This window comes from Pyrenophora tritici-repentis, chromosome 3 (genome assembly GCF_003171515.1).
Source record: "Pyrenophora tritici-repentis strain M4 chromosome 3, whole genome shotgun sequence".
Lineage (NCBI taxonomy): Eukaryota > Fungi > Ascomycota > Dothideomycetes > Pleosporales > Pleosporaceae > Pyrenophora > Pyrenophora tritici-repentis.
Window position 1 is genome coordinate 911,561 of NC_089392.1, and position 11,632 is coordinate 923,192.

At 51.8% G+C, this 11,632-nt stretch overlaps 2 protein-coding genes across 2 annotated transcripts; both read left to right on the forward strand.

The window, feature by feature from the left end:
* Positions 1-7,364: 7,364 nt before the first annotated feature.
* Positions 7,365-7,562, forward strand: PtrM4_077210 (uncharacterized protein; the record flags this gene model as incomplete). The annotated part of the gene is made up of 1 exon (XM_001940679.2): positions 7,365-7,562. One exon carries the CDS (start codon positions 7,365-7,367, stop codon positions 7,560-7,562), a length of 198 nt encoding a protein of 65 aa, XP_001940714.2.
* Positions 7,563-8,727: 1,165 nt separating this feature from the next.
* PtrM4_077220 (F5-F8-type-C multi-domain protein) lies at positions 8,728-10,743 on the forward strand (the record flags this gene model as incomplete). The annotated part of the gene is made up of 1 exon (XM_001940680.2): positions 8,728-10,743. The coding sequence occupies one exon, from the start codon at positions 8,728-8,730 to the stop codon at positions 10,741-10,743; it is 2,016 nt and encodes a 671-aa protein (XP_001940715.2).
* Between the last annotated feature and the right edge of the window lie 889 nt (positions 10,744-11,632).

The following is an 11,632-nucleotide window of genomic DNA, read 5'->3' on the forward strand; positions in this document are numbered from 1 at the left end:
GTGTCTTTTTGTCCCTTGCCCTCCCTCATACCACCCCAGTTCCCCAATCGCCATCAGACACGCTTGTGGCTAATCGCGCCGCTCCGTGCACACACGCGTCACCTTATGCGTCGTTGACCGTTGAAAGACAGTAGTTTTTTCCTTTGCCTGGTACGGGTTCTGCGAGGTTACGGCCGGCGGCGCGCGCACCTGCGCTGGCAAGTAACGCACAGCCTGCTTCGTTTGCTTCGTTTTTGCTTGGTGCCGGGTCGACGACCGACGGCTTGCTCCCTATCATGCACATGGGCTTTCTCGCATTTACCGAAGACCTGACGCAGGTTTTCCCCATACACACCCGGGTCTTTGCTTTTTCCCTTCCCCTCTTTTCTTCTCCCGCGCTTTCGCTTCGCTTCGGCCCTTCCTTTGCTCTGTCTCCCCACGACGTGATACTCTTTGAGCTGCTTTCGTGGGGTGACTATACAATACAGTTGGGCACTATGCCACACCCAGAACCGACCGACCTACCACCCGGTTCGCTACGGGCCTTCTATCTGAACCTAATCTGCACAATGCGATGTGCCCTTGGCTGGGTAGGGATCATTTCACGATTGCGCTGCGCCGCGCCCCTTCTAGACAGCGCGCCGTAATCTCTTGTTGCATACTGTAATTCCACCGCCAGTAGCATGAGGTTGCGAGGATAGTGCTTGTTTTCTTGCGTTGCAGTGCGGCGGGCGGGCGGAGGGTCAAGACGCCGATTCCTCCGCTACTTTGCTTGCGTGCATGCAGCAGCTGACGGGCCCTTGAAGGAATGGGTGGCCTCGACTCCCCCTCCTCTCTGTTTTCGCCTGCTAGGCTAAGACGCAACAAATTAGAGTGACGGAATGCAGGGTGGGGGTCACCATCGGCACGGCGGAAGGCAAGCGAGAAGGACGGCTTACTACTTACGTACTTACCGTTAGTCGTAAGGTGCGCGCTGCTTAGGGTTTTCCTTAGTGTCCTGCTTACGTTACCGTTGTCTCTAGTTTCTGCAGCTTCAGTCCCGCTAGAGCTCTTGTTTTGCGCTTCTACCCTCTCTCGGCCCTCTCGGCGGACGGACTGGGCAGCAAGTTGGGTAGGGAACATGTCACAGCAGGGCGTTTTGCGAGGGAGGGGAGGTCACCATGAAACCGAAGGAGAGTAATGACGTAGACGTCTTGGCGGCTCACGGTCGGTACAAGTTTCTCTTGTCCTTCTATCTTCGGAACATGCCATGCCCATGCCATGACTTTCCTATTGTTATAGGCATCATCATCAAGAGATCCGCACGTAGGGTCTTGGTAATGCTTGCATAATATCTTGTGCTGTGCGAGAGTTTTTACCATGTGTGTGATCGCCATCGCAAGTCTGCACTGCACGTCCGTCACCCCACCCCACCCCGAGGGAGGGAAAAAAAAACTCTGTTCTGCCCTCCCTCTTGCTCCCTCTTGATAACAGATATTTCAACTGTTGAGCTACATTGCATATAGGACGCATGCGGCACGGGCTACTACAAACGCGCGGCGATTCCTTCTCGGTTCACTCGGATCGGACGGCACGGATCAAGCACACCTTGCTGTCTTTAGTACAGCGTAGGTGAGCGGTTCGTGAGTGTGTGAGTGATGTGCTGGGAATAAGGGAACAAGCGCCGCGGGTTAGGTTAGCTAGTCTGGGTATGCTTGTGGAGTAAAGGTGAGGGAGCGGATGTCCCGTATGAGGTCAGTGTACGATGCGATGTTGGGGTAAGGGTCCTTGTTGAGTGCCACCGGGAGAATGCCCGTTTTTTACGAAGGTGGTGCTGAGTGAGAGGGCTTGGGAGCGGATGTGTATACGCGGGGCGGGGGTGGGTGTTGGCGCTTGGGGTTTGCGCTTGGGGTTTTGGGTGCGAGGCGGAGGGGGCTGCGATGACGGAGGGGAATGATGTGGTTTGATGTATGTTTGGTTTGGTTCGGGGTAGTTTCCGTATTAATGACGGGGTTGTTGGTTTTGGACATGGATGGGCGGATATCTCCCTTGGTTATGTTTACGTAGGTCACCGGAACTTTAACTTGGCTGTCTCTGTCTCTGCTACATGGTCATGAACATCAATCTATACTTACATGGGGTCACGCTTTCTCTCTTTCTCTTTAGGTCAAGTACTTTCTAGAGTATGCTGGTACGAAAACGGTGCTACTACTATGACGCTCTACGGAGACACACCCTCACATAATCAAATGCTCACGACGTGAGAGATTTAGGATAATAACATGAATACCTCGCGGCTACCATCTCAGACAAAGATAGCCCCGGGGATAAGGCAGCGGTGATTCCTCACGGGTTTCACTGCACCCCAGAGGTTTCAAGCTGGCGTTTAATCCATTGAAGCCTGCCCGCGGCATTTTTTCTTTTAGTCACCGGCGTATTCAAGCCCATAATCTCAAGCTGTTTCAAGTCTCTGTCGTGCTCTCAGAAAGTGAGCATTGTGGTAACACTGAAGCAGCTCATCAGCGGCTCCCATTTTTACCCAGTCATTATACATCATAAGCGTCGCTATATATGCAAACACATACAGTCATGGTATCCGTATATGACAGCTCAAAAGCCTAGTTCTTTAAACGCTCACGAAAATAGCCGCCATTGATTCGGACTCGGCCCCCAGGTACCGCCTACGCACTGAGACGTGTCCCGTGAACTATCAGCCAGAGATCCGTGATAGTGACCGAAAACGGCAACATAATCCCCTTTAAGAAAGTATTGCCAGTAATTGTTGAATCAAATTGGCCTTGATGGTGTGAGGACCTACTTGTTGGATCTGAGGGTACGCCTCGTGGACAACCACAAGGCACTCTCACACCCCTTCTGTCAAAGTCAGAATGATATTTCCGTACGACAGCGTGACGTATGAATTCTCTGGAAAGCCGAGGCCGATGAACAACGGCCCAAGTTCGGAGAGCAAAGTATGCTAGGCTCGGAGGATGGAATACTTCCATATCCGCCGCAATCGAACGATTCCACCAACTGATTCAACGATGTAGCCCGCAGAAAAGCGTCTTTCGCAGATCTCCGCGCAAATCATCCATCAACGGCCCGCCAACGCACAAACACCTCGATGCTCCGTCCACCTGTACAGGACGGGGTAGCAGTCGTTAGTTCATGTTGTGTAGCAGGTACCTGCTTTGCAAACCCTTTGCGCAGATCACAGGGAACGCACCTCAGCACATACCATCGGCTTCCTAGCCAACGGTCCGAGCCGATCGCTGAAGTTGCTGCTTCGAGTCGAGGCCGGGCGAACATGAAGTTTAGCCACCGGTAAGTAGCGTGGAGCGTACAAGCAGGTTGGGTGTCATCCTTAGCACCTACATGATGCCGCCGTTGAGGTGCAACTCACGGTCCGCGCGTTGCCCCTTGCTGGCATTGGCCACCGATGAGAGACGCGTCGTCAGATGGAAATGGTAGATCATTTACTGATATGGGGGGCTCGACGTGGTTCACGCTGTCTCAATCAGTACATCCGGTCGTTTTGTTGCAGTGTACCTAGTAGAAGCTGACCATGAGATATGGAGCGTCATGAAGTAGACGTCTCCAACGGCCGGCATCTTGCATATCACGCGAACAGTTCACCTGCTTCCAACTGTCATCAGAGCCTCGTCACGATGCGCATGCAAGGCTGGAATGCGAACCTCTAGTTCGTGGTATCTGTCACCCGCGTACAGCTGCGAGGTACGGGAGATGAGAGCTACATCAGCCGCGATCGCCCCTTCTTTCCATACGCGAATTTGGCGCACGGGAAAGACTAGATTCAGACGAGAAAGTTTGATCTAACCGTTTTTCAATCGGGAAATCTGCCCGAGCTGTTCGACAAAATAGGTATGCTCGGAGTTGTCACGCTACTTGCATAGACTGGGATCGATACACTCTGCGACATATTTGGTTGGTGATCTCCTCGGAGGCACCATTCAAAAGAAGAGGGCATCTCGGATCGAACTGAGAATGCTACATGATCGTCGCGCTTGGAAACCGTTGAATCAGCGCCACTGTCGAGATTGGAGGACTCAAGTAGACCACGAGCGTAACCGTCCGTATGAATCGGCTCACACCCGCAGGATCTCAATCCGTGGACCGAGGACGTGAAGTTTGGATAGCCAGGTCAGCTTTCCTGCCCCTCGTCTAAATTGGAACATTTGTCTAGGAAAAGTGTCCGAGCCGTGCAAGCCAGCCTACTTAGGCCTTTGGATGGGTGGTACGAGAGAGATACATTGATTTGGAAGCGCTTGGCTTGCAGAATATCATAAGAGCTCATCCAATACACCACACGGCTTTCATGAGCGTCATCTTTGACAGTGGGGCCGGCCAGGCCCCATTGCTGCCAACTGGAGGTCCTCGGAGGTCTTGTCGCACAAGGAAATAATATTGTGGACCATCATGTTGGTTGTTCGGAGACCGCGCGCTCACAACCCCAGCTGTTATGCTCAACGGCGCTGAGTGGTGTGCCTCATGAAACATTCGGAACCAGATCTTGCGGATTAACAACGGCTGATGGCATCATCTCGATCCACGGGTTACGCGAGGCAGCTACCCGTTGGACCCTCATGAGCAGCAAAGTTTCATGGGAGGAATCGAACGATATTGAGAACGCCTCTTACGGTCGGGTCATTTCAATCTTGTCGCCCCAGACACTCACTCCAAGTTCTCCAAGCAATGGCAGCCTTCAGGCACCAAGCCTCGTGACAAATGTAAACCTCATAGTGGCTTGACCTGGCATGCACCAGTGTTTGAGCTGGGGGAGAGGCAATCGGACCGGAGAATTGAACCATGTCCATATATGCATCTGTCGTGTAACCTACAACTTTCCAGTTCGCCCACATATGTTACTTTCCCCAGCAATGATCGACCAAGCAGCCTCAAAGAGCGAGGCGTCTCTCAATACCAGTATGTCTCCAGGTCCTTGACCTATAAGCTCCGTCTTCGAGATTGGAAAGAGCACATGCATATTGCACTCCACTGAGATGAAACTACAGCTGCACTCACGATTCAGCTAAGCATAGCCCAAGAATGAGACGATTTTCTGTAGCAGACAGCTTCGCTATATGTTGAGTGGCAAGACATAGTTCCCTAAATGCAGGAGATATATTTGTGCAACCCGGTGTTGACAGCCGGTTCCCCATGTATGTGTTGAGTCTGGGGCGAATGCGGACGACATTCCTGTAATATTTAGGAAGACGCTGGCGTAACAATCGATGCAAAAACTACTTGTGGAGAACCTTCATGCATGGTTATGGGGTTGGTGTACGTCTTCTCCTGCCACTGTACAAATTCTGAGCAGAGGGCGTAGTTCGAGACGAGCTGCTATTAGAATTGAGTGGCTGATGGTATGGCTCGTTCCCAACGGTAGGGTCTTGATGTGACATCTCAGCGAGAGGCGTTTTCCCAAATCCGACGTTGCAATGCACATCAGACTGGTGAGCGCCAGGTCAGACAGCACCCCACACCCGTTGATCAGATGTCTACAAGGCTAGCTGTTGTTGTACTTAGAGTACGTTTGGGCCGTGAAGAGTGGCCCTCGCCTTTCACATCTGCTGTGGTTGTTACTATTGATCAAATCTTACTCCAGAATACTGTTGCGTTCGTGGCTTGCCCTTGCAGTGACATCGATCGTTGTTCTCGCTCCATCTCAAATCCCATCAGTACGGTCCAGGGCACCACACACGCCATTCCAGCGCCCTGCTTCATCGCGCTCGCGACCGCGCCTCCAGACTGTGAGATGTGCCACAGACTTTAGTGCACGTCGAACTCCTCGCCACTCCTGGAATCCGTGGCATTAGTCGTGGACCCTGATTCAACAGCTCGTCCCGCGTCCCCTTTTTAATCATTCTCTCATCAGAGGAAGCCGAGTTTCTTCGGTTACAAAGTCTTAGTCCATCATCTTCGTATCGACATCGAGCTAGTCATTGTATGTCAGGGTCTTCCAAAACATATACTGAATAAAGAGATAGTCAGGCTGACAGTTCTTCACAGCTTAGCTTTCCGATCAAAGCCACCCGTTGGTATCGACCATCATGTATCATCGAGGTAATTCGAAGGATGCATACCTCATGTCGCCGCCAACGGATCCTGCTATGAGGATGTTGACCCCTCAACCCCCCTATAGTATGGACGTCAGGCGGAACTCGGATGTGTCTGCGATGTCGCTATCGTTCACCACATGCTCATCGGACTACTCGACACCAGCGACCCCGATGTACACTCAAAGTCCACTGGCTAATCAAAGCCTCAACACGAGTACCTTCGATATGAGCCAAGTCCATGGAATGCCCATGGAATTCGAGCCGAACTCTACCAGTTTCGATGAGCACTTGACGAACTCTTGGGAGCTTCTCGATAACACGAGCCAGATGGACCACACTTCGTCTGCAACATCTGATTTTGCTTTCACTAAATATGCGTATCAGATGGATTTGCAAAAACGTGAGTTCGTCAGACTGCAGAGTGCAGCCATGGCAACGACTCAGCCTTGGTATCCTACCAACCAGTATACAAGCCTTGATAGCCATATGGACATGATCCCAAACATGGCTATGGATATAGACACCAGTACCCTTGACCTACATCCCGCTAGCCCAATGCATGTCATTTGGAATGTGCCTAGTCAATCGATGATAGCAATGGACGGATCCACCATTGTACCTCATGACTCCATGCTCGATGGAGACTACGTTCGTGTCGATACGCCAAACTCAATGGATTCTTACGATGACATGGACGTGCCGCTTGAACAGCACAATACATTCAAGCAAGAGCCATCGAGTCCAGTCGATGTGAAGCCGGAAGACGAACTGTCCAACGATGAAGGAATGCTTCGACGGTCGATCTGCGAAACCCGCACAGGTGGCAAGTCCGTCAAAGTGAAGAAGGAGCAACGAAAGAGTCGTGTGACAAAAGAAAAGGTGAAAGACAAAGGAAGAGAGAAGGAGAGGAGAGCCAAGTGCAAGTGCAAGTTTGGTGAACCCGTCTGGAAGTGGGATGGGGATCATGTTGAGAGCGACTTTAGCTCGATCTATCGAGATGAGAAATCCCGATGGCATTCCACTAAGCAGCCTGGTCAGAAGTTCATCTGTAAGAACCCCTTCGAGGATGACGAGGAAGTGCCCGAAGGATCATCATTTTGTGGTAAGCGATTCGAGCGTACGGAGCACCAGAAGCGACACAAGAACACGCACAAGTCTGCCAAACCATTCCCCTGTCTGCTTTGCCATAGTGAGTTCAACCGAAACGACAATCGCTGGGCCCACGGCTATACCCATGTTCGCGAGCGTGGCAAGGGAGATGGTCGGAACAAAAAGTACTCATTGCGACAAGTCATATCAGTTTTGCCTGACCCAAAGCACATTGAGATGCTTCTCAAGAGATGGAAGAAGGAAGTCAAGAGCGACTACATCCCAGAGGACGAGGAAGATGACAGTCTGGAGTTTGTGGAGAGGATGAAGGAGCGCAACCCAGGACAGGACTTCTCATACGACGTCAACATGGCAATCTGGAAGATCCGTTCCCACAGGTTGACCCACCCGGTGGACCCCACGCCCGTCTCTTAGGCCGTTCTGTTGTACAAAACACCAAGCTTCCATTTGTTCATGTTAATGGTGCTGGTTTGATTGTTACATATTTATTCGCGATACTGCTTTTGCCGCGGCATGCTATCAGTATTCAGCTTTCCATGTATTCTAGCTCTATCGTAACACGCATATAATGTATGAGGTATGATAATGACACCCGCGTCTGATCTACTTACACGTGTAAGCGACAAATACTATACTTTGTGACATGCTCGACAGCCAGAGCCCTGAAATGGGCGAAGGTGGAATGGAAAGGGCGAGGGGTGGTGCTTTAGAGTTGCAGTAGGCGCACTGTCGTGGAACGTGACAGCTGTGGTGATGTTGATGGTTACATCGAGACAGCCCCCAGGGCGGCTCGGGACAACTTTCGCCGAGATCCGTTCCCAAAGGGGTTTAAATCATGTTGAGCCACAGAGCCACAGCGACTGACTTCAGGTGAAACCTTGAGAGGCAGCCCATCCGCCATCTCGTACGTGGACAACATTCGGAACGACTGTAGAATACAGTCATCATTGAGCTCATCTAACCCATAGCTTTGCCTACGCTGCGGAGCATAGCATGACGTCCGCCTAGCGACCCTCCGCCTGCATCTGCGCATTCGCACTCGCAAGCCACCGATACGGCACCGGCTGAATTCTCCTCGTGACGCCGTTCGACCGATCAAACAAACTTTGCAAAGTAAACAGGCAAGCAGAGCTGCAACGGAGTAATACGGCATTCTTAGCTTAGACCAGATAAGAAATGCCTCTAATAGAGTGCTCAAAGCTTAGCATATATTTCATCTCCTTTGCGTCTCTACTAACCGTTAACATGCCGCAAAAAAGTTGGAAGGCATGTTCGCTAATTCCCACTTTCCAAAACAGGACGTACGCCACATACTTAAGTCAAGGCCTGCTAATAGCCGACGGTAGACGGAGAAATCAATTCCACAAGTTTGCGGGGAAGGCGCGGGGGTAGTACTATGGATCCTGGTATCCATCGGAAAATTGGCAATCGAGCACTATCTGATCTAACTTTTGGAGGCGTTTAGAGTGTAGATCAGGTAAACGAGGATTCTGGAGTAGACGACGGGCGATCGATCTAAAAAGATGCAATCGTACCTGCAAAATGATGCAGCAGAGACAATTGTAGCCTTTTGCTCAAGATGAAGGTCTACAACACCCTCGCTCTCGTTCCCTTTATCGGTCAAATCAATGCTCTTCTCGACGCCGACACCTTGGTCAAGAACTATTTTGGCAATGACGCACCATGGTACCGCAACCGCATTCCATTCTTTGAGTCCAGCGACCAAGATCTCACCAATGTGTACTACTACCGCTGGGGCATTTTCCGAGCTCATCAACGCGACCTTGGCGCCAATGGATTCATCTCCACCGAGTTCTTGGATGATGTAGGCTGGCAACATAAGCCGTGGGCCTCACTGAACGATGCAACGGGCTTCCATCTTTTGGAGGGAAGATGGGTACGCGATCGCAGGTTCAAGGATGACTATCAAACGTTCATGTTCAGCGCGAACAGCAACAGGAGACAGTTTTCAGAGAGCATGGCTGCGTCTGTCTGGCAAACCTACTTGGTAGATGGGGCGGCGGGTGATGCGACCAAGCTACTGGATGCTATGCAGGTTGTTTATGAAGCCTGGAAAGATTCATATGACACTTCAAAGGGTCTTTACTCAGTTGAGCCGCTTCGCGATGCTACCGAATACACCATCTCTAGTATCGATGCCTCGGGTGCCCAGGACGGCTTCACCGGCGGCAACTCATTCCGTCCTAGCATCAACAGTTATCAATATGCCAACGCGAGAGCAATTGCCAATATTGCAGCGCTGAAAGGAGGATTAAGCGGCACCGTCTCCACCTACAACTCCAAGGCGACAGCCCTCAAGGGACGCGTGCAAGATGCGCTCTGGAACTCTACCTACGAGCACTTTATCGATCGCTTCCAAGTCAACAACAAGTACGTCACTTACTGGGACTTTATTCGCGGACGCGAGTTAGTCGGCATGGTACCTTGGACTCACGACCTCCCTGACGACACTGCCGCATACGCAAAGGCCTGGACTCATGTCCTAAACACTAACCAACTTGCCGGCCCGCACGGCCTGCGCACTGTAGAGCCAAGCTACCAGTGGTACATGCGCCAGTACCGTTACGAAGGAAAGAACCCGGAATGTCAGTGGAACGGTCCTATATGGCCATTCCAGACTACCCAAGTTCTCACCGGCCTTGCCAACTTCCTGGATCACTACCGCACAGGTGCCGCAACGGGTATCATCAAGAATTCCGACTACGTTCATCTTCTGAAGCAGTACGCACAGCTTCACCGCAACCCCAAGACCGGTGTTCTAGATCTCGAGGAAGATTACTACCCAGACACTGGTCTCCCAATCGTCGGGCTCAAGCGCTCAAACCACTACTTCCACTCTGGCTTCAACGACCTCATCATTACGGGTCTCGTCGGCATCCGCCCCTCCACAAACGCCAGCATCGAAGTAAACCCTCTCGCCGACTCATCAATCTCCTACTTCCGCCTCGACCGCGTCCTATACCACGGCCGCGAGGTCGCCATCCAATGGGACGCCACAGGTTCGCACTATGGCACCGCTGGCCTGCAAATCGAAGTCGACGGTAAAGTCGTAGCCTCATCTCCCAAACTCGGTCGTCTCTCTGCACCACTCACCTCCAGCGCTCCAACGGCCATAACACGCAAAATCGTAAAGTCCGTCCAGTTGAACAGCACCACTGCGTTCCCCCATGGTACCACGTCGACGAATGAGGGTACGAGTGTCACATACCCCGCCATCGATGGTCGCATTTACTTCTACAGCGAACCTAATGCGAAGAATGGATGGGACTCGCCCGCCGGTAATGGAGCGGATGTCTGGTATCAGATTGACTTTGGCTCCGCTCAGTCGATCAGCAGCGCTGAGTTGGCGTTTTATGCGAATGCGGGTCAGGGATATGATGTACCAGCTTCTTACAGCATACAGGTACTCAGCGGAAGCACGTGGACTGCTGTTCAAGGTGGAAAGTACGATACCGCGCTTGCTAATGGAATTACTAATGTAGCGTGGAACACTGTGTCGAGTAGGCAGGTGAGGGTGTTGTTTAGGCCGAAGAGTGGGTCGAAGGTTAGGGTTGTTGAGTTTAAGGTTTACTAGATAAGTTTCTGTGGGTGTTTGAAAGATAGAGAGAGAGAGAGAGGGAGTATGAGGAAAAGGCATTATTAATGATAGAGGGAGATATAACTACTACCACCGGCTTATTAGTGTACAAGGGCCACTGTCGTCGCTAGACGCACCTATTAGGTGCTTGTCGCACACTGTCAAGTATTTTATGACACCCAGATGCTTACTACCACTCCACCACCCATCTCTACCATCTTCATCACCCTTTCCCCATACTAGTCTACACACTACTATAAACCGTCATATCATCCCTAAACGCATTCTGACCTACTCTCATAAACGTCAGCACTTCCCAAACTCCCCAACTTCCACTTCACCAAACAAAAACAGACTCAAAACTTACCTCTCAAAACCCTCTCCACAACCCCCCACCCAAAGCTCCCTCCCCTTAAATCTCGCCTCGTCCTCCCCCCACCCATTCACTTCTCTCAAAAACCTCTCTTTCTCCATTCTACTCATCCTCCCCGCCATCGCCTCCAGCGTCTCCGTCTCCGTCCGCGTCGCCACAACTACCGCCCCGCTCTTCGGCAGGCGAGCGAAAACCTGCGTCGAAGTCCGCACGAGGAGTTCAGACGGATGCAGATTGGCGATGTTCCCGGCGAAGAAGTCGATGGGGCGGGTTATATGTAGGGTTGAGGCGAGGGAGTGGGTGGGCGGTGAGGTTTGAATGATGTGGGATGTTAGGGAAGGGAAGGTTGAGGGGCCGGCTTGGGGGGAGGTGCTGAGGGTGGGAATGAGATGGGAGTGTAGGAGGAGGTCTGGGAGGGCTGTGGTGTGTGGGTTAGTGGGTGTTTTGGCGAGAAGGGGGGAGAGGACATACCAGACCAAGAAACCATAGGCCCTTTATCTTTTTCCCCGTAAA